Source organism: Crassostrea angulata, chromosome 6 (genome assembly GCF_025612915.1).
Source record: "Crassostrea angulata isolate pt1a10 chromosome 6, ASM2561291v2, whole genome shotgun sequence".
Taxonomy (NCBI): Eukaryota; Metazoa; Mollusca; class Bivalvia; order Ostreida; family Ostreidae; genus Magallana; species Magallana angulata.
In genome coordinates this window covers 23,869,131-23,892,703 of record NC_069116.1, presented here as the reverse complement: position 1 = coordinate 23,892,703, position 23,573 = coordinate 23,869,131, and the positions used below count along the sequence as shown (strand labels likewise).

Sequence of the window (23,573 nt, the reverse complement as noted above, 5' to 3'; positions counted from 1 at the left end):
AATGGCATCTTAAAAGCAAGCAGACATTTGGTTCTCTGTCTTAAATATTGTGAAGTAGAAATGGTACATGTATCTTGCTTATTTTTGTCAAATATCATAACACGGAGGTAAATATTCTTTGAAAATTGGGCCTAAACAAAAAATGCCCTGCCATCAAAGTGGATTACAAGTCAAACATTCAGTGACATGTGTCATCGCACGGATACAACAATTGAGGTAAGTTTTCATAGGCTTATCTTTTTTAAGGTGAGTTCCGAGATGTTTGAAGTAAATTTTCTTCATTCCCAACTCTTATAGTGTCTCAAAAATTCTAGCATTCATTTATTTTGGATTGAAGCTAAAAACAACGAATAGATAGCAGAAATCTTGCTGTTTTTATAACAATCGTCAATAATGGGTACTTGGCTACTCACATGTTATGGAGATATATTATTACTTGTAAAAGTTGAAATTCAGTTTAATTTTTAAGTGCGAATTCACGAAATTTATGACTGAAAACTTTACTGTCAGACTGGTATATAAGCTGTGTTTAGCTAAAGCTAGGTTTACGCTATGGTCAGTTTAAAAGTACACATATACAAAAAATGTTAGTAGACACTGAACAGGGTGTGTTACCTATCATCCGCCAGTCTCTCGTTATTCAAGTATAAGTCATCAATTTTCACATTATTTCCCGACTGTCGTCTGGCCTCCTAAAACATGAAAGTGACATGTGCTTCTTGTTTGTAAACAATTCAACTTCCGGTGTAAAACTTGCAGACTTTTTTGCAACTGCATACAAACCTCTTTGATATCACCGATCTTGGTTCCTGCAAAGTTTTCGACACGGACATTGATAAAATTATATAGCTTCGAAGCGGGATTATATCGCTGTTTGTTGCGAACATAAATTGTTACGCTGCGCTTTCTTCTGTTCATCTTCGTCCATCTCTCGCATCCCCGGATTCAACTAATGACGTAAAAGCGCGCTTTCATTTGATTGGCCAGTACCAAATACCGTAAATCATCTAGAAATAACTTTTAAGTAGTGCGCGGATCAGGAGGGATGGGCTCATGGGGTCATGAATTAGGCTATATTTACACACAAAAAAAACTGTTTCGAAAATGGGCATCACCGGACACAATTTTCATTCGGATCCCCTGAAAAAAATCTTAATCGGCGGCATACGTGTACATATATCACGTACACATGTACATGGCTAGTTAACGTTATATACGTCCGCTTTTATTTGAACCACTTGATATCTGCTGTCCTGGTTTCATTTTCTTGCCTCAACTTTAACGTTACCCTTATAGATTTCTCAAAATTTTAAAAATAGCTTCAAATTAAATTTAAATGAAAAAGTGTTTGGTTAACTAAAAATACTTATAATTCTTTAACTTTAGTATATATTTGGGGTATTTTGAAAAAGAATTATTTGATACATTTCATCAATTGTAACTCCCAGTGTACTCTTGGAAAACAAAATTTGATTGGTTTTAATTATAGTAGATATGCATACTTGAACAAAAGGTGGGGGGGGGGGTAAAATTCAATGTTTTTTTTTTTAAATAAAGTTTATCAATAAAAAATTTTAATGTAAAATAATGCGTTTCCGTTTAATCCAATATGACCTTTCATAACTCGGCTTGTTGCTATATTTAACCATGTTGATCGGGGAAGTTTCGCCGGCGTACGGCACGGTACGCCGATTTCGCCGTTTTATAAAGACCGGCGTGGAGTTCGCCGTTGATTTTTTTTTTTTGGGGGGGGGGGGGGGGTTGGGAGGGGGGATTGATAAAGTATATCGGAAAACTTATGGTAAGTGATGTAATGATATGAAAAATGTAGATATATGTTAATAATTCGGTATGTTTAATAACTGAATGCAATTATAATCATCACAACGTCATGATATAACGTTTAATTCATGATCTATACTACCGTGATGTTAAGTTTAAAGTAGACACGGGCTGCCGCGGATCAAATGCATCTGGCAGATAAAATTACTTGGAATTTTGTATTAAAAAAAACTGCTGAAAGAATCTGTATATCGTGGTACTTTTAATAAAATTACATTAATTGCTACGGATTTATAAATTATCTGTTTTTTATTTCAATTTATGTATAAGAGTACTAGCAATGCCGATAAAGAAAACTTTGTGAAATTTGGACTTAAATTGTTACACCCTTTACCATGGTTATACCAATGGTTGTGACAATGAACATTCTCCATTTTTGTTTTTACGCCTGTATACTTCAGCTGCCATTTCGCCGTTTTACGCCAGCCATATAACATGCAGCATCTTCGCTAGCCAAGGGGAGCAAAGTGGACCGAAAACCCTTGGCTGGCGAAGATGTATAACAGGCGCATTCCGATATGGGACAAATTAGTCCGCCGTTTGTGTAGCCCGTTGTGTTATAGGATATCGATTTTTTCGAGGCGGACCAAAGACCAGGTACTTTTCATGTCGATTGCATTGCAAAATTCCCGTCGATCGACTTAAATTTCCTATTTTTGGTTTGTAATGAAACCTGAAGCGGCAGAGTGGGCATTTTAAAACCGAAAATCTAGACTTTATTCCTTCTAGTGGATGAGCATAGTCTACAGGCGTGAGCATCGTTTAACTTTTTAAAAGTGGAGGGAGAGGGGGGGGGGGGCAGACTCATCAAAAAATGATGACAAGCGAAAAAAAAAGAAGAAGGATATTTACAACTTTTCAAAAATCGTGAAAATCAAAATCCTAATCCGTGATTTGGGGGGGGGGGGGGGCAGAGCGTACTGAACTGTATATATAACTTCTAATTGTTCACATGCTCACCAACATGTGGGTGGGGGGGGGGGGGGGGGCTCCACGTTTGTTCACTTTTTTATATAGTCAATATAAGAAAAAGGTTTGCTGCGAGGAAAAAGTAGGGGGGGGGGGGGTACAGGCCCCCTGCCCCCCCCCCTTCCCCAGATGCCACGTGCCATTTAGATTCTAATCCTGATTTGCAAAAATATGGGGCGGGTTGGCGGATTTTATTTATAAATATAAAAAATTTGAAAATATTTGAAAACTGCCAAATTAAGAAAGGGAGGTGTTTTTAAAAATAACAAAAAGTTCCTTTTGCATAACTGCAGGCATATTAACCCTCTACGTTAGCACAAAGTTCTATATCTATGTCTATTAAATATACTCTTTTTTTTCATTCTAGCAGATGAAAGTAGTTTAGGCACAAAAATATAATTATTGATAATCGAAATATTAAGCAAAATGTGGTGGAAGCTTAACTGGGACATAGTATACTTATGTATATCATGTGTGTCAGATATGAAAACCCTTTAGCGTGTTTAATTAAAACCGTTAGCAGGTTCCGTTATTTGAATATTTACGGTATTTTCTTGGTATTGTGGCCGCGACAACCCAGGTTCAGCGGAGTGAAAAATAGAAAGGATTTGATTGGTTAATAGCATTTGAGCGGTATATGCGAAAAAAAATTGCGCCAAACAGCACACACTCAACAACACGTCGGAACCAAAGATGTTAGGATTCGGTGATTTCGACACTGGTAAACCATCACGATTTTGATTTTCACTACACTTTTGTAAACTGCACGTTTCGTATTTCTACATCAGTGGCTACTGTATAATATTTTCTATGTTGAATTGTTGATGTTTTGTAGAAAATGTTGATCCTCAAGTTAGAACTCCGAAAAAGAAGAGGAGTAAAAGAATACCGACTGTAAGCATGCATGGGTCATTAAAATGTCGATATATTGGTACTAAAATCTTAAAATCTTGCACTGTAATTTTAACAGTTATAATCAGATGAGATTATAACTGTAGTACAGCCTACATGTAGCTGTGTAAAACATGCAGTTACATTAATCTCAGCGAGATTCGTCGAGACTGAAAATTTTGGACGGACGTCTCTTCCCGTCAAAATTGTTCAGTCTCGACAAACCTCGCTGAGATTACAGTTACATAGGATATAGTTTATTCCAGTGCCACTTAAAAATTGGGATATAAATTTGATAGCCCATAACTTGATCGATTTAACATACTCATGCAGCTTGAAGCTATTTCAAGTAAATATGTACCTACATTGTAGTTTGAAAGAAATCTTAATTAAGCTTGATAAAAATTATAAAGCCATGCATGTACATATAGCTATTAATCAAGATATGGTACACACAAGAGCTATGTACATAATTATATACAGTATTGTGTTGTAACTTGTGAGAAATATGAATAACTGGCTACAGGTGTTTGGTTTTTGATCCTGGCCGAGCCCCCTGGATCTCTAGCCAGGTGTGTTTAACCAATAACCAACTAAGCTATCTGGATCCTGCAGTCAAACTGGTCTGAATGTCACCTCCCTCTCCCCCTCCCCCCCCCCCCCCCCCCCCCCCAAAAAAAAAAAACAAACCTTAAATCCTAAATGATCTTTGCCCTGTGGGAACACCATGCAGGCCGGGCTACTTATAGGTACCGGTATACTTTCCTATGGCAGGTCTTGGGAGTTAACCTGTCAGTTCCAAGGTTGGTTACAGCACCAATGTAACCAGTTTATATATACCTATTTTTATTTTATTCTTATGTACAGGCTTTTTTAGTACTATGATAACATACCATGGTATTTTTAATTTTTGATGATATATTCGGACACTGTTAAGGATATTTAATACTTTTTTTAATTTTAATATTTAGATTGTTGTTGAGGGAAACATTGGAAGTGGAAAATCAACGTTTTTACAGTATTTCCAAAACTTTTCAAACGTAATTGAGGTGAGATATTTGTTTTGAATTAATTTTTGTCCAATAAATAATATAAACATAATATATATGTTAATAAAGTCCAAAAAAAATGTTACATAATATTCAGTAATTATATAACATAGATCTGCAATAGGTTTTAAAGTTGTGAAGGGTGTAGAGAGTTGTATACAGTGTATATAGTCGAATATTTACTAGTGGCCTGTCTTAGTACCAGTACAATGAATATTTATAAAAACCATTTCTTTTTATAAATGCATATGTGTTGGACATATTGTACAGATGGTTCCTGAACCAGTGCACAAATGGAAAGATGTTGATGGATACAATACATTGGTAAGTTTTTGTACATTTCCAAGTTAGAGTTTTAAGGTAATCAAGTGCAAAAAATATGTGATATGAAATTCTATATTTTACATTATTTATGCCATTCAAGCACATTACTGATGCATTTTTTTTTCATTAGGATATGATGTATAAAGATGCCTCTAGATGGAGCCTGGCCTTCCAGTCTTATGTACAGCTAACCATGGCAGAGGGCCATAAGCACAAGGTCAGCACTGGAATTGGAAATATTAATATCCTTTTATATATGCATTGTATGAAATAAATTACATGTACAAAAGCATGAAATGTTGATAAGATCTTTTTAGCTCACCTGAGCTGAAAGCTCAAGTGAGCTATTCTGATCACATTTTGTCTGTCGTCCGTCTGTCCGTCTGTCTGTCTGTCCGTCTGTCCGTAAACTTTTCACATTTTCAACATCTTCTCAAGAACTACTTGGCCAATTTCAACCAAACTTGGCACAAATCATCCTTAGGCAAAGGGGATTCAAAGTTGTGAAAATTAAGGGCCACACTCATTTTCAAGGGGAGATAATTAGAAATTAATGAAAAATTTCGAGAAATTTTCAAAAATCTTCTTCTCAAGAACCAGAAAGCCAAGAAAGCTGAAACTTGTGTGGAAGCATCCTCAGGTAGTGTAGATTCAAAGTTGTGAAATTCATGACCCCCGGGGGTAGGATGGGGCCACAATGGGGGGTCAAAGTTTTACATAGGAATATATAGAGTAAATCTTTAAAAATCTTCTTCTCAGAAACTAATCAGCCAGGAAAGCTGAAACTTGTGTGAAAGCATCCTCAGGTAGTGCAGATTCAAAGTTGTAAAATTCATGACCCCCAGGGGTAGGGTGGGGCCACAATGGGGGGTCAAAGTTTTACATAGGAATATAAAGAGTAAATCTTTAAAATTCTTCTTCTCAGAAACTAATCAGCCAGGAAAGCTGAAACTTTTGTGGAAGCATCCTCAGGTAGTGTAGATTCAACGTTGTGAAAATCATGACCCCCAGGGGTAGGGCGGGGCCACAATGGGGGGTCAAAGTTTTACATAGGAATATATAGAGTAAATCTTTAAAAATCTTCTTCTCAGAAACTAATCAGCCAGGAAAGCTGAAACTTGTGTGGAAGCATCCTCAGGTAGTGTAGATTCAAAGTTGTGAAATTCATGACCCCTGGATGTGAATGGGGCCACAATGGGGGGGTCGAAGTTTTACATAGGAATATATAGAGTAAATCTTAAAAAATCTTCTTCTCAGAAACTAATCAGCCAGGAAAGCTGAGACTTGCGTGGAAGCATTCTCAGGTAGTGTAGATTCAAAGTTGTGAAAATCATGACCCCCGGGGGTAGGGTGGGGCAACAATGGGGGTCGATGTTTTACATAGGAATATATAGAGTTAATCTTTGAAAATCTTCTTCTCAAAAACTAATCAACCAGGAAAGCTGAAACTTGTGTGGAAGTATCCTCAGGTAGTGTAGATTCAAAGTTGTTAAAAATCATGACCCCCAGGGGTAGGGTGGGGCCACAATGGGGGGTCGAATTTTTACATAGGAGTTTATATATAGAGTGAATCTTTAAAATCTTCTTCTCATAAACTAATCAGCCAGGAAAGCTGAAACTTATGTGGAAGCATCCTCAGGTAGTGCAGATTCAAAGTTGTGAAAAGCATGATCCCTGAGGGTAGGGTGGGGCACAATGGAGGGTCGAAGTTTTACATAGGAATATATAGAGTAAATCTTTAAAATTCTTCTTCTTAGAAACTAATCAGCCAGGCAAGCTGAAACTTGTGTGGAAGCATCCTCAGGCAGTGTAGATTCAAAGTTGTGAAAATCATGATCCCTGGGGTAGGGTGAGGCCACATTCGGGGGGGGGGGGGGGGGGGGGGGTGTTGTAAGTTTTACATAGAAATATATAGAGTAAATCTTTTGAAATCTTCTTCTCAGAAACTAATCAGCCAGGAAAACTTGTGTGGAAGCATCCTCAGGTAGTGTAGATTCAAAGATGTGAAATTCATGACCCCCGGGGGTAAGGTGGTGGCACAATGGGGGGGGGGGGGTCGAAGTTTTACATAGGAATATATAGAGTAAATCTTTGAAAATCTTCTTCTCAGAAACTAATCAGCCAGGAAAGCTGAAACTCATGTGGAAGCATCCTCAGGCAGTGTAAATTCAAAGTTATGAAATTCATGATCCCTTGGGGTAGGGTGTGGCACAATGGGGGGTCGAAGTTTTACATAGGAATATATAGAGTAAATATTTAAAAATCTTCTTCTTAGAAACTAATCAGCCAGGAAAGCTGAAACTTGTGTTGAAGTATCCTCAGGTAGTGTAGATTCAAAGTTGTGAAAATCATGATCGCTTGGGGTAGGGTGGGGCACAATGGGGGGGGGGGGGGTGTTAAAGTTTTACATAGGAATATATAGAGTAAATCTTTAAAAATCTTCTTCTCAGAAACTAATCAGCCAGGAAAGCTGAGACTTGCGTGGAAGCATTCTTAGGTAGTGTAGATTCAAAGTTGTGAAAATCATGATCCCTGGGGGTAGGGTGGGGCAGAATGGGGGGTCGAAGTTTTACATAGGAATATATAGAGTAAATATTTAAAAATCTTCTTCTTAGAAACTAATCAGCTAGGAAAGCTGAAACTTGTGTTGAAGTATCCTCAGGTAGTGTAGATTTAAAGTTGTGAAAAGCATGATCCCTGAGGGTAGGGTGGGGCACAATGGAGGGTCGAAGTTTTACATAGAAATATATAGAGTAAATCTTTAAAATTCTTCTTCTTAGAAACTAATCAGCTAGGAAAGCTGAAACTTGTGTTGAAGTATCCTCAGGTAGTGTAGATTTAAAGTTGTGAAAATCATGATCCCTGGTGGTAGGGTGAGGCCACATTGGGGGGGGGGTGTTAAAGTTTTACATAGAAATATATAGAGTAAATCTTTTAAAATCTTCTTCTCAGAAACTAATCAGCCAGGAAAGCTGAAACTTTTGTGGAAGCATCCTCAGGTAGTGTAGATTCAAAGTTGTGAAAATCATGATCCCTGGGGGTAGGGTGGGGCACAATGGGGGGGTCGAAGTTTTACATAGGAATATATAGAGTAAATCTTTAAAAATCTTCTTCTTAGAAACTAATCAGCCAGGAAAGCTGAAACTTGTGTGGAAGTATCTTCAGGTAGTGTAGATTCAAAGTTGTGAAAACATGATCCCTGTGGGTAGGGTGAGGCCACATTGGGGGAGGGGTGTTAAAGTTTTACAAAGGAATATATAGAGTAAATCTTTAAAAATCTTCTTCTCAGAAACTAATCAGCCAGATGATTCTTTATAATTGTTAAGACTTTGGCTCCAGGACAATTCTTCGGCCTCACAAGAAGGTTCAGAGTTTGATATAGCTTAATATCCCATATATTAACAATTGTAAAGGATCTTTTTGAGGACTGCAATACTCAACATGTGATATGACTATAAAATCATCCTGTTAGAAAAGGGACTAATGATTATAAACATAAGAATATCCAGGGGGAAAAATGGATTTTATTTTTACAGGATCTACATGTATTATTGTACATTGTCCAGATTGTTTGTATTATGACTTCATTAAGCTGACTTTATAATACCCATTGTTCCTCAGGTGAGCGATGTGGCCCATGGGCCTCTTGTTGTTAGCTAGCACAGCAAACTTAACATCAGTACAACCTGTACACTAATTTTATATGTAAATGTGTACCTACTGGTTCTTCCTATACTGACATACTTAAAGTGATTTTTTTTGTGTCTGACAGGCAAAAAACGCCAAACTCAAAATGATGGAAAGATCAATCTTCAGTGCAAGAAACTGTTTTGTTGAGAACCTGTACCAGAGGTATATTTCAGAATAATCAAAGATTTGTGAAATTATGACATTTTGTTGGAACCAATATTCCTTTCAAATCATAATGGAGCCAATTTTAAATGTTGCTATCATAGTAAAAAAAAAAAACAACCCAAAAAACCCTGTAACTATAATGATTCCTGAGTATGAAAATGCTAATACATTTACATATACAAAGTTCAGTTAAGATGCACATAATTAGTATCCATGAAACTGAATTCACAAACATTGAGCCATCACAAAGATCAAATATTGACTCGACGGTATTTAGATTTTATTATAAAAGTGTGTTATAGATGACCTGGTTGGGTGATTTATAATGTCTCCTTAAAGAAGTTCAAGCTGATATTATTTTGACTTGAAAATGTACAAAAGGATCTCAATAATGCAAATAAGTCAATTTCTCTTTTTAGAAATATTGTTTTTGATTTTTATAAAGAACGAGTATCTGTATTTGTTGCAGTAAGCTGATGCCGGAAGTAGACTATGCAGTGTTATCAGAGTTCTATGATTTCATTTTGCAACAAGAAAACACGAAGATTGATATCATTGGTAAAGTTTTCTTTTACATGCATAATCGTATTTCTTTTGTAAAATTATTTCTTGCTATCCTTTTAACTGTTAACTTGAATATTTCTTCTTCTTTTTTCAATTTAACTGAAACATTAAGTTATTTTTTTTCACATATATGAAATGGAAAAAGTATGAATCAGTTACCAGAGATTAAGATTATTGCATTTGTTTCCTACCTGTACATTTACAGTGTATTTGAGAGCTGATCCTTTGACATGTCAACAAAGAATAAAGAAAAGAGATCGTATGGAAGAAAAATCTGTTCCCATTGTAAGTTCATGTACATATAGTGGATGAAGTCCTTATAAAAATATTAGAACCATTTTAACAAGACTTTGGACTTTCAGTAGGAACGTAGCTATCTTTTTCTTGCGTCAAAACAAGTTTAAAATGACGTGATTTCAAGCGAAATATGCACCAATTGCATGGTCTTAGCTCAAAAGCCAGACAAATCTTGTTGATTTCAAAGAGCCATGACTGAGTGGCTAACAATGAAATGGACAGGCCTACGTCACATTGCTGTTTAACACAACTACCCAAAGTCCAAGCTCTTGTTAATGGTTCTATTGCTGAAATCTTCACTTTATGAACTTTTTTTTTTAATTTTTGACAGGAAATACATTTATACAAGTGTATTAATAGTGCAATATGTATTTTAAAGGATCTAATTCAAAAAACATTGTAAATGAATCAATAAAGCGCACATTAAATAAAGAAATACAATTTACATATAAATGTGTTCTTATTAAATGATTTGCCTGTGAAAACATGTTTTTTTTTTATATGTGTGTTTGTAGGCACATATACAATAAGAAGTACTATATGAACATTGCAAACAGACGCTGTACAGTATTAATTGTCAGTCTTGTCTTATAGGAGTACCTTCAATCACTTCATGATCTCCATGAAAACTGGCTGACACACCAGACCAAATTCAAAACTCCAGCTCCTGTTTATGTAAGTCAATAAAAAATCTATTTAAACCCAGAACTTTCACACAAATAAGAAAATACATGTGCAAATGTCTGTTATTACTTTCCAAGTCAACAAACCAGTAAAGTGACAAACTTTTTGTGGTATATCTTTTCAGCAATGTATGTTGTATACATATCTTATACATGTATTATCACTCCGTCATTGATCCAGTAAATAGTATTGTTCAAAATGTCTTTAAAATTATAAGCCTGGAAAAGTTGTAATAATTCCTTGCAACAAGAAAATTCTTAAAGTGTTATTTACTGTACATGTAGTTATTAATCCTATGACTTTGTTTTCTTTTAAACAGGTGATTGATGCCAATGAAGACATTTCTAAACTCTCTGTAAAGTTTGATGAGTTCAGGGACTTCATTTTTTCTAAGTACTCTGTAGTGTGATGCCAGGGTAGCCATCCACTCTCAGGACTACAGACTAGTATTATACATTAGTGATCCCCATAACATTCACTCGCTTCTTGCAGTGTTGATGTGAAGTCAAAAAGCAACTGAAAATATGATCTATCTATTCCAATGCTATTTCTAACAGCTGAAATAGTCTTTCATTGTATGTACATGTATTTAATACATGTACATATGTGTTCATAAAAAAATATAAAATTGATCGTTTTACAATTAATGATCATGAATAGTACCATTACATTTATACATGTATGTTGCTGTACATGATTTTATTGATTACACTGTGGACTTGTACTTGATATTTTTTTAATCGTGTTTGTATATCAATAGTTTTATTTATTTTAATTCATAAGATTTTATGTACACTTTTTTTAAGATAGTGCCTAGATATTTAAATCTATGTGTGATTTCTATAAATAAAATCTGACATAATGTATACTATCATAAAATTTGTCTCAAAACCAGAGGAAAATTAACATTGTGAAACTTTCAAAGGCAGTCCATTTCAAATCAGATGACAGGACATGCTATTAATGGTGTCAATAAGGCCTATGGAAATGTCATGTTGTAAATTTTGAATTTACCGGGTGGCAGAAAATACAAATTTTACAACATGACATGTTGTAAATTTTGTATATACTGCCACCCTGTAAATTCAGAATTTACAACATGACAGAAACATGAGATTTGTAGTGCACAGATCATGAATCTGCCAAGTTTTTTGCAACTAATATACATGTGCAGATATTGTGAATCTGCTTCAATAGCTACTAGTGTATAAGCAAGTCTTTCCCAACCACCGTTCATTTTACATGGAGAAACTAATTTTAATTGTTTTGTTTTGGTATATGTCTGTTTACCCTCCAGACAAGGCTGTCTTCCTTTATTTCAGTTCTTCATCTGAGATGTTAAATACTTTATTGTTGCTATAGGAAATTCAGACAAAGTACTCATTAAACATCACTGACGTGATCCTCAGTGTTAGGAATCTATCTATCAATCAAGACATTTTGCCAATAAACTAAAAAATGCATGCACCAGAGTAACTGCCTACACATTTGGTATTTCAACATAAGAGATATGATGTCCGTAAACTATAATTGAATTTTACCTGATAAGTAATTATTGTAAAATTAATTAAAAACCTTTCAGTTTGATGACCCAACCGGATACGTTTTGGCGGATCCAAGTCAGTGCGTGGGAATTTGCATCAGTAAAAAGTGAATTTTCGCGATATAACGCTAAACCTTCTCGAATAAACGCGAAAATTTCGCAAATAAACACGAAACTTAATTACAAATATTGTCATTTCATACAAGAACTCCTATGAAGAACAATGACAGAAAAACAAACATATTTAATTATAGATAAAACAAAAAATCTTATTATATAAAGATGTAAATGAATCAGATTAATCTTCATACAAATTGATATAAATTCAAACGTAGGAAATCTTTAAAATCTTAGTACTGATTTTCAAAGGACAATGCATTGCACTTCTCACATTCTCATGAGCACTGCATTATAGAAGATGAGGCATCATCTTTGTATTTTAACAATTTTAATTCAAATTAAAAGTTTTATTAAATATGATTGTAGAATTGAAAGGATATCATTGATTAAAACGTTATAATATATATTATATCGCTGCGACATAGATTATAACGTATAGTTCAATATCGGAAAAATAAGTCAAGGTGTGAATTGAAACACAAAATTAACTTCAATCTATACATTTCTTAAGCTAAATTTCGTCCTTTAAATTTATCACATATATCATTTGAAAATCAGTACTAAGATTAATTTGAAGGATTTCCGACGGTTGAATTTACATGTATATACAATGTATTAATTTCATAAGAAAAATAATGAATGCCTGTTCGAACACAGGGTCCGCGAATAAATGCAAAATGATGTTCTACTATCTACTACATCTACTATTTTTGCATTTAAGACGCATCACACACCCGGGAAAAGTTCTGCATAGAAACCAATTTAATATTCTGAATTGTTGAAATATCTCGATTTCTAGAATGTGCTCGACTTGACAATGACTGAAAAAAAATCATCGACTTCTTATTTTACAGCTCAGGCACGTAGCATCAGGGGGGGCCAGGGGGGCACGAGGCACTTTTTCTCGCAGCAACAAATTTTTTAAAATTGACATATAAAAAATTGAATTACCATGGAGTTGCCCCCCCCCCACTTTTTTGGGAGTATGCAAAAAATTAAAAATTGATATGTACATAAGGAAATGAGGAGTGAAATTGAAGTTATATACTACCCCCCCCCCCCCCCCCCCCGGATTAGGATTTTGAAGATTTTGAAGATTTTGGAAAAGTTGAAATTTTCCCTTTTTTTTTTTTTTGCTCGTCAAGATTTTTTGGATGAGTCTGGCCCCCCACTTTCAAAAACGATGCTACGTGCCTGCAGCTACTCATGAAAATAAAAGTCCCTGCGATATCGAACTCGGGACCTGTGGGCACCTTATGTCGGGAGTTATTGTCATAAGAAGCTCACGGTCTTAACGCCGGATTTTACACGGAATTGGTTTTCTCTTTTACAAACCCGATGAGTTCCGAGAGAAACAATGGCGGATGGTATATTGTGCATTTGAGCAAGATGAATCTTCTCTAAGTGTGTCACTTTATCTCTATATTTACAGGTATATCTGCTTAATGATGACAATTTAAAGATTTACCGCATAGTTGCGTAAATGGTTTGTCTCAGATTTATGGGTAATAAAACCAGATTTTGCAGAGCTTTGTTGTAAGGTGCATAATAAATTAACCCAGTTTATTTTTTAGTGTAGTTGGACTGTCTATTAAATACAATTATAGTTGTCAATTGTATATAGTTCAAAAGTATGTCACACTTTTAAATTTTTATTTGGGCTTAAAGAAAGATACTGAAACTTGAGTGTTTGACATCTGAACAACCGGATAATATTGTGTAAAGCAGGTGTATAGAGACATTGAATGGGATATTTCATGACATAAGAGTTAGACAATAATTTTGTTATTTTGCTGTTAAAGCTGTACTCATTTAATATAACTGTGTGTGATTGTTGTGAGTTTCCTATGTTTTGTGATTAAAAAGTCTCATTTAAACAATAAAATGCTTTCTTTGGCGATTCATTCGGGATATGAAGGTAGCGACATTGCAGGAAAAATACATAACCCGCGTTAGCGGGTTATTTTAATTTTTCCTGCAATGATCGCTACCTTCATAACCCGCATGAATCATCAAAGAAAGCTTTTTATTGTTTATATTAACATCTTTCTTTAACTAATTAATAAACTGATTATGAAAAGTTCGTAAAATTCACTAAATTACTGTTAATGTACAAAAGTACGTTAGCTAAAAGAAACAGCCAAATCGTCTCCTGTGAGGCTTTGAGTCTGGCATCGTCATGATTATTTCGTGCAGTCTGGGATTTTACTAAGGTCGCTGTAGGTTCAGACCAAACGATAAACAGGGCGTGTCAATTTCAGTCCTGTCACTTTTAGCCGCTGTAGATTTCGACCAATCGATAAATAGGGCGTGTAGATTTCAGTCTGTTTGTTTCTATAGAGCTATGAATTAGCTATAAGTTTCCGTAAGAAATAGAGGAAATTATGCTTGGTAGATGTAAATATATATATATAAGTGCCAGATTTTGGGTTGATCTATGACATCTGCTTCATGATATTAGGAGTTGTTCCTCTACTGAGTATCTCTATAATATTTTTTTGTTGTTTTGTAAACATTAATTGAGTGAATTTGAACTTAATAACTCTAATGTCTCTGTAGGTATTAGACATGGCAGACCAATCCCAGCAGGCAGGTGCACAGAATCAGCAATCTAGTGCAACCCCACCTCAGCCCGTACAGCAGCAAGGTAGGAACTCTTGATTTGTGCAATATTTTCAGAAAAGGAGGAGTTATTACTTGTGTAAAAATAGATTTGATGACTTTGATAGACAATGTATGTTTATTTCATTAAATTCTGACACATTGATATATGTTATATATTTCTTTTAAAAAAGTTGTAAATATTTTTGTCATGCATGACATTTCTTATATCTATATGATAGGAAGCAACCAACAGCAAACAAACACACAACAACAACAACAAACAGTGGCACCAATTCAACAGCAACCAGCACAGCAACAGCACACAGCCCAGCAACAGCAGGTGCAGCCACAGCAAGCAACACTACAGCAAGTTCAACAACAGCAGGCCGCTCACTCAGCTTTACAGCAACAGCACCAGCAACAACACCAGCAATCAGCGGTTACAAATGCGATCAACATCACGCCACAGAATGCTGCTGCCATATTTTCTGCTAACAATTCCATGATGACAGTCTCCAACCCAATGGTTGCAAATGCCATGACAGCTAATGCTCTGGCGGGGAATGCAATGGCAGGGGCTACACTACAGGGTGGGATACCATCCCAGGGCATTAATGCCAATGCCATGACTGTCAATGCTGCTAACTTGAGAAGTGCCATACCACAGGTGCAAGTCATCCCTCAAATGCAGGGCACACCTTACATGCAATACCCCTTCAACCAACAGCAAATCATGCTACAGAATGCTGCTGCAATGCAGGGTAACTTGAATTATTACAGTATGTGGCTTACAGAATTTTTTATTGCTCTAATCAATTTTATATTATCATAATCATAGTAAATTTTAACAATTTGTCACAGTTCATGCTAAAGAAAAGCATAATAGTGAGCTATAACTTGTCAATTATTTGATTTTAGTATCAAACATGCATTGCTTCTAAACTTGGAAGTTTTATTAAACAAGTTTTTACTGACTGAATTTTGGAATTATTCACATTCTCAAAAAGAAAATGAAAACTATGAAGAAAATCTATAATATTTTATCAAAGCTTTGACTTGTTAAAGTCATCATTGTCTTATTATTACAGCAGCCATGCAAGCAAATGCAATGAATATGAACATCAGTCCGCAGTTAAACATGGCAAATATGAACATGGCTGCCATGATGCAGCAACAGAGAATGGGGGTCAATGCTGGGCTTATGTCACCAGGTCCAGCCACAGGCTCTCAGGTAAGGCCTCTTTCTTACTGATTTAATGCATGTACAGGTAGTCTTTAGGACTGTTCAATTATGCTAGTGAGATCTATGATGATAGTGTTTGATAATAAGTGCAAGTTTTTAGTGATGCTTGTGCGTAATTTGTCTCAATACATGTTGTGAAATCATGATTTTTTCAGATTTTAGGGTTTTTTTCTTCCAGAATTCAGGAATAACATTTACCCCATTGCAAGCCCAGGTTTCTGCAACTGTCACTTCTACAACCAATGCGAAAGCTCTGTCTGTCAGTAAAGGGCAGACAACTCCCAGCACTCCCACACAGCAGGCCTCTGCTACAGCTCTTATTGGAGGCAAGCCAATCATGCCCACTCAGCCCAACATTGCAGCACAGCCACTTGTTCTTAGTAAGAGTCTATTAAAATTGATTCTTAAACATTTTTCATGATCAAAATTACTTAATTGCACTCTTTAATATGATGTTTTTTCTATGTATTTTGTAGGTGTTTTGCCAAATCAATTGACAAGTTCTGGAGGATTTGTCGGTGTAAGTATTTGGACAGTAGGTCTTGTGGATTGTTCATTTTTGTCACATAAATGTGTCTGTTTGGTTGTCATTTTAGTCCAAAGGACAGTCTATCGCTCTGAGTCAAGGTACCCCAGCACAACTCATCAGTACACAGGCTCCTATACGATTCAGCCAGCCACAGCTTGTGTCCAGTACAGGTGTGTTCTAAATTATTTTACCTGTACACATCTAAATATATTTACATTTTCAGCTGTCTTTTTCTGTGATAACAATACGAGTCAATTTTGAAGCCTATAGCCCAATAACTTCATAAAAGATGAGCGACACAAAATGGGCGTGTCTTATAGCATAACTGAAAAATGGCATTGGCTGCACTGCGTAGTAATATATAGCATTTGCTTCATGAAACAATATTGGTTTTAAAATGTTGTTTTAAAGTGTACGAATTGGAAATAATGTAAATATAAGTAATCAGAAGTCATTCTTTGAATATTATGAGGTGATAATTTCAGTCAGAGCGTGTCAAATCTATCATTAAGCCTTTTGGGCTTTATTTGATTTGACCACTCCCGACCAAAATTATTACCTCATAATAATCAAAGAATGATTCCTAATTCCTTAAAAACTGTTGTTGTCAATAGATGATTTCTACCTTTTTATCCAATATTCAAAGAGATATTTGAAAACTGAATGGTCGATACACTGTATTTATATGCTAATTTGCATGATACTTAACTTCTAGGCCAGATAAACATCCAGTCTCAGCCCATTATGACAAACCAGTCCATTCTACAAGCCATGGCTACACAACTTCAGCATGGGGCCATTCCATTGGGCCATCAGCCTTTACAGCTATCAGCATCTGGCCAATCACCAACCATTTTACCTGGACAACCGGTTTATATCAGGACGACCCAGATTCAGGGACAACAAGGTAGGAAGCCTGAAAAGTTTTCTGTTGCTTCCAGCGCTCTGTTCATTTACTTGCTTATTAACATACAGAATATGATCCAGATATTTTTGTTTTCTTCATATCTATCAATGTAAAATTGATGTAAATGTAATATTTTATGAAAGATTCATGTGTTGCATCAAAACCATATTTCCTGCATTTTTGGATATCTAATGAGCTGTAAATTTTAACAACAGCAATCAATGAATCTGCAATGTTTTTTTTATAGTAAAGCATCATTTTTTTTTTTTAATTCAAAGAACAATTATAGCAAGTCAAATGTAACAGGCTTGTCAGAGCTTAACTGCAGGTCTGTAGCTCCCAGTAGGAAAAAATATTGATGGATGACCTGGGCGCTACAGTTCTGTAAGTGTTAAAAAAATGCAATTTACAGCACACAAAAAATTGTGATACTTTTGGACTGATTAACCTTATATCCACACATATTCTGTTGGAAAAAATTGTTCTATTAAATTCTCTTCAGGGAATTTACTACTGATATATTCACTTCACTTGCCTCAGACTTTCTCTTAAACATGCTAACTGACCTCGGAAATTGAAGTATGTTCAATTCTCATACTTATGAAGAGTCGCCATTTTTACATGTAAACAAACTACACCACTGCACTTCACAGAGGTGGTGATGGTGTTTAAAAGAATATTAGAGGGAAGTAAAGTGACAGTATTTGTGGTAAAATGTACGAGACATTTTTTTCATATATGTAAAAGAACGTGTTTGATTATAGGATTTATCAGTCCAAAACTAGCGCAATTTTTTTGTGCACCATAAATTGCAACTTTTTAACACAAACAGGACTTTAGCGCCCAGGTCATCCATAAAAAATTTTTCAGACCGGGAGCTACAGACCTGCACCCAGTCAAAACTTACAAGGGCCAAACTCTTTTCCTAGGACTCTTTTATCTCCCAAATCGTAGTCATGCTCAAAACATTTCATCACTAGACTTAAAATGTTTTACATCATTAAATCATTTAATGGCAAGTGCTAAACTAAAACTGTTGTAATCCAAATTTGAAAGAAAATTTTGAATTGAAAAATACAACAAATAAGAAACATGTAAATCCCTATTTCATAATATATACAAATATAACTTTTAAGGGAAAGAGCACAATTTAGATTCTTATGAGTAAGGGAAAAAATCTTAAACTAAGAGAGAAAAGTTTGGCCAATTCTGTCAGTAGATGTTGTGTGATGTTTGATGGGCATGCTTGAGTGAGTGTACCTGTACTCCCCTTGGTGTTGTGATGTGTCAGTAGTACAAGTCAGTCTGGTTTTAAAAGAGAGTTTGATTGAAGGTGTACTGGCAGCCCAGGGGGTACAGATTGTGGGGACCCCTGTTAAAAACTCCTCGCAAAATAATGTTGCAGGGGTCCAGATCAACAAACAGACCAATCAGGGTCAGTCTGTTTACCCAATCAAAGCGGTCACTGCCCGAGTCAATCCCACCACTGTCAGCAAGCCTAAGACTGCAGCGGTGTCAGGTGCACCTAAAAACCCAAAAGGACGACCTAGAACTGTCAACAGGATTGTAGGTAAGGTACCCTTTTTTTCTTTTTGTTAATACTGTGGAATCATTAGATTTCGTGGTGGCTCAATTTTCGTGGAATTCGTGGTTACCTCTCATCCACGAATTAACATTCTCCTTGAATTAATGAATTAGGGCTTTAAAGTCATATTCCCTTTTGTATGTATAAGAAAATACACGAAATTACCTCCCCACGAACCTGTAAAATTTAAGCAATCCATGAAAAATTGGCCCCCATGAATTTTAATGATTCCACAGTAATTTGTATTAAAATTAATGTTTGTATATTTTCCCTATGATTTTTTTACAGATACATGCTTTGATTGAAGGTTTAGGGTTTTAGTATTTCAAACATGTACTGAGATTTTTTTCATGTTAATGCATTTATCTCAGGTGCCATGACAGCTTCAGCTTCAACCAATACTGTAGCTTCAGCACTATCCCAGTCTAAAGCAGCCAGTCAGTCAAAACCTGCCACCCCTACACCAAATTCATTGACTGTTCCCAGTCAGAACCAAAGCAAGTCTGACAGTGAAATGGAATCTACCAAAAAAACTGCTGTTGGAGAAAAAACAGAGAAGATCAGTCCGGTCAAAGCAATTAAGGTATATTATAATGAGAAAAATTCAAAGGAGAAATATTGAAAAAATATTGTATACAATGTTTCAAGACACATGGTAAATGAAATCTCTGAGTTAATCAATGTTTTATCTTTTACAGCAAGAAAAGGCCTCAGGTGGTGTTACAGCTAAGTTGTCTGCCACTGAAAAGATGGATGTTGCAGAGCTGAAGATAGAGAATGGAAAACAAGAGACTCCCTCAGTGGTAGAGAAACAGAAAGCCATTGTAAAGCCTCACATCCTGACCCATGTCATAGAGGGCTTTGTCATACAGGAGGGGCCAGAACCCTTCCCTGTAAGTGGTGGAGATAAAATAATATGTTTATAAATGTGTATGTGGTCTACATTTCGATCTTTGTAGTATACGCAGATACCCTTGTGCTGTATGTTTTACTTGTTTAATAGTACTAATGAAATTCACATTGATCAAATTTTATTCTTTGAGAATTTGAAAAGGTATGGAATTATATCTATCTAGGTATTTATTATAGACATACACACACACACTTACATATTATTCAATGAATTTTAACTCCTAGGTTCTTACGCAATAGAATAATGGTAATCTATTAATTAATCATAATTGCATAGGTACCTGTAAATGAAATTTTACATTAACATATTTGTCTGAAACCATGAATGTCTAGACATTTTTATAATTTAAAAAAGTTAATTTTTGAAATGGTGATTGTTTTAACTTTCTGAAAAGGTCCAAAGATCTTCACTGCTGACAGAGTTTATCCCACCAAAGGCCAGTCAGGGACTAGATAGAGTGGATGAAGACTCGGACATGGAGAGTGCTGGTCCCTCAGAGGTTGTGCCAAAGAAGGAAGTCACAGGTATTATTTTGCAATGTTCTCTCTGTGACTTACCCTTTCTATATACCTTTTGTTGCACACAACAAGTGTTTACTTTTAAAAGTTTGGATTACTGGGTAATTTACTAATTGTAATTTTAAATACCCAGGAATGTTTTAAATAATTTGCCCTTATTTTTTTGCTTAGAACCGGAGTTTTTCTCTAAATGTGAATTCTGTGGAACAGAGGAGCAGGCTTCTAGATTCAAGAGATCAAAGAGATTCTGTACCATGGCATGTGCTAAGCGGTACAACAGAGCACACAGAACCTCCGTGTTCAAAACCAGAGGAAAACATAGTAAGATCAAAATATCTATAGTGCTTTACTTTGTAAATGTTCCATGTACAAAAATTTTCAAATGTGAGGCAGTTCTGTATGTGAGTGAATTCTTCTCTTCAATGTAGTGGGCATTGGAAGAGGAATGATAATGAAGAAAGGCTCGCCTATCAACTTGAAGAAAGGCCTTAAAGGTCCAGGAAGAGGAGGAAAGCTGCCTTATGGTGAAAACCGAGTCAGTAAAATTAGGAAATAATATTGAAAGCACACCATTTTTTGTAATAACTATTACCTTAGTTCATTTTTTACATGGGGGGAAAGGTTCTAGAAATATTAAAAAATAGCTAAATTGTTGACTTTTATTTTTGTTTGACCTGGTTTCAATGAGATAGATCATTTTTGTTACATAAAATGCTAAAACCAAATTGGTAGTTAGGTAAATTTATGGGCCAAATGGATTCCATTATTAATTAAATTTTCACACATTGAGCCACCAACAACAATGATGATTACTCAGTAAAGTACATAATTAGATGCACCTGATTTGTAGGAATTTTCTGGAGGTGATAATGAGGACACTGAGCCGATGGAGGAGGGAGAACCTCACAGTACCTCCAACACCTCAACCTCCAATGATAGCTCTTCTGCCCCTGAGTCTCCGGCCACTCTCGGGGATCCAGCTGATAATGCTATGGAGTCTGACACCCCCATCACCCACCCTGGAAAGTGGACGGTAAGACTCAATAGTCCAATTTTACTGCACTCAATGAAGTCTGATCCTCAGCAAAATTTGATACCTCTAAAATATCTGGAAATTATTGTTAATATGATAGAATTGACTTTATTTTTTGAAAATTTATAATAATTTATTGTCTTTATATAAAGTTGGATAAATATGAATGTTTTTGACTTTGCTAGAGATACTGTGGAAACATTAAAATTTTTGAGAGCCAATTTTAGTTAATTGGGTTTGTTTTGCTTATTTGTGGTGATGTAATTTCGTGGATGCCGCTTTTTAAGTTTCGGTAAGAAAGATAACTCTTTCAAATATTTTTTTGTCAAGGATGTAAATTTATCGAGGAGGGGCAACTACAAATACCACGAAAATTAAGCCACAATAAATTCTAATGATTTCACAGTATTTGAATAAAAATGCGCTCTTGTTTGCATAACAAAAGAGTTCACAAATCTACATTTTTAGTAAACTTTTCAAAGCATATCCACTGGACAAACATGCTACATGTATTACTTTCTGTAATGCCTGTATGTGTTTGTTAATAATTTACCAGATTTCAATTTATATGTTTAATGAATGAAGAGAAGACACCATCTTAAGGATGATAATAATTCTTTAAGCTGAGGATTTGAAAACTCTGTGAAATTTGTAAATGTAGTTTCCTGTACATGTGTACATTTATTTGTGTTGTTAAATGCAGGTTACAGAGGTATATGAATTCATCAAGTCTATGCCAGGCTGTTCCCCCTATGCCGATGAGTTCAAGTCACAGGAGATTGATGGACAAGCTCTGATGCTGCTGAAAGAGGACCACTTAATGACCACCATGAACATGAAACTCGGGCCTGCTCTCAAAATCTGTGCAAAAATTAACGCTTTCAGGGGGGATCTTAGTTAGAGGTGCAGCGTAAAAAATTGTTTGGACATTTGTATGGACTTTTTAAAATCAAAGAAAGGTTTTATTTATAGTCAGATTTTTTAATACCATGACATCAGATCTTAACTGGGTTTTTTATCTTCAAGACAAATCCACCTAAACACCTGTTATCTTTTGGTTGCTGATTGTGTATAACTTTTGTCTGAAAGCATGTTATTGTTTTTATCATTGACAAATGTGTGATGTTTCTTTGTGTGTATACTACATGCCAATATTTACTACATGCCAATATTTACTACATGCCAGTATTTACATGTACTGTGAATACCGGTACATGACCTACGTTTATTCATTTACTGGTATTTACCATGTAAACGACTTTAATCATGAACAGTTAATCAGTAAACAATATGAAAATGTTAGCTTTTAATGATCTCAATCTGACATATCTTAGAGTCAATCATATTAAAACTGGGCATGTGTTTCTAGAACTCAACTAATGTTTATGCTTGTAGTCAAATTGGTGCAGACTAATATTTGAAATGTTTTACGAAGTAAATGTACAATTTATAAATAGATTTTTTAAGGATGCTGCCTGGATTGCCATTTCTTTATAAACACACATACAAAGATTAAGATTTTTTTATGGTGCTTTTTTATATTTTAGCTTTATAGGTCACAATTTAATTATGTTATCATGTGATGAACTCTTTTGTTTCAGAAGGTTTTTAAAAGTTTTTTGAACTTTGAGTCTGTGTTGTTATGGTATTTAAATATTGTGGTTTAAACATTTTTGTAAAGAACTTAAATGCTGTATTTAAAACACCAGAATGGAAACTACATGTTTTGAATTTTCTCCCAACTCTTCACTTGGTTCATTCTATATCCAAATTAAAGGATTAAACAAATTATAGATTTTAGACTTTTCTTTTCCCTTGTATACCTCATATAAAGATGCATGTAATTAAGAATTAAAAAGTCTGTTAATCTCCATCACTGCAAGCCAAGGTCAATCAGTATGATCCTCTACCATTGGACTGTGGGTAGGATAGAGCTATGCAGTCTCCAGACCATAGCTTGAGATGAAAGTATATCTCTTCAAAAATCTATGATTCTCAGCAACTAATGGTATGGTACATGGATTGACCAAAAGTGGCTTGATGAAGACTGAATGTGAAAAAGATGGGCGGATAAGGCATGTAAAATACCCATGCATAGACGGA

The 23,573-nt window shown here is 35.3% G+C and overlaps 2 protein-coding genes across 8 annotated transcripts in view; one reads left to right on the top strand and one right to left on the bottom strand.

The window, feature by feature from the left end:
* The window catches only part of LOC128188106 (uncharacterized), a 28,364-nt gene extending 27,420 nt beyond the window's left edge, over nucleotides 1-944 (bottom strand). For both annotated transcript variants that reach the window (XM_052858940.1, XM_052858941.1), the window contains exons 1-2: nucleotides 784-944; nucleotides 616-692 (exon numbers count right to left, since the gene is read on the bottom strand). In XM_052858940.1, coding sequence (XP_052714900.1) covers nucleotides 616-692; nucleotides 784-918 — 212 coding nt within the window. In that variant the 5' untranslated portion in view covers nucleotides 919-944. The remainder of the gene's footprint in view (nucleotides 1-615; nucleotides 693-783) is intronic.
* A 2,454-nt stretch (nucleotides 945-3,398) lies between these two features.
* LOC128188448 (polyhomeotic-like protein 2) lies at nucleotides 3,399-23,259 on the top strand. Of its 6 annotated transcripts, XM_052859510.1 has the most exons (24): nucleotides 3,399-3,532; nucleotides 3,647-3,705; nucleotides 4,674-4,751; nucleotides 5,022-5,075; nucleotides 5,206-5,292; nucleotides 8,848-8,927; nucleotides 9,400-9,488; nucleotides 9,700-9,779; nucleotides 10,386-10,466; nucleotides 14,698-14,785; nucleotides 14,982-15,503; nucleotides 15,834-15,973; nucleotides 16,164-16,365; nucleotides 16,462-16,505; nucleotides 16,582-16,684; nucleotides 17,230-17,421; nucleotides 18,755-18,991; nucleotides 19,378-19,589; nucleotides 19,705-19,899; nucleotides 20,314-20,443; nucleotides 20,609-20,758; nucleotides 20,866-20,972; nucleotides 21,288-21,470; nucleotides 22,174-23,259. In XM_052859510.1, exons 1-24 carry the CDS (start codon nucleotides 3,505-3,507, stop codon nucleotides 22,369-22,371), a joined length of 3,339 nt encoding a protein of 1,112 aa, XP_052715470.1. In that variant the 5' UTR covers nucleotides 3,399-3,504; the 3' UTR covers nucleotides 22,372-23,259. The 6 variants fall into 6 exon arrangements, with proteins under 6 accessions (XP_052715470.1, XP_052715469.1, XP_052715468.1 ...); XM_052859509.1 differs by lacking the exons at nucleotides 3,399-3,532; nucleotides 3,647-3,705; nucleotides 4,674-4,751; ... (4 more) ...; nucleotides 9,700-9,779; nucleotides 10,386-10,466 and adding an exon at nucleotides 13,478-13,570; XM_052859508.1 differs by lacking the exons at nucleotides 3,399-3,532; nucleotides 3,647-3,705; nucleotides 4,674-4,751; ... (4 more) ...; nucleotides 9,700-9,779; nucleotides 10,386-10,466 and adding an exon at nucleotides 13,478-13,570 and having other exon boundaries at nucleotides 15,831-15,973.
* Nucleotides 23,260-23,573: the final 314 nt, after the last annotated feature.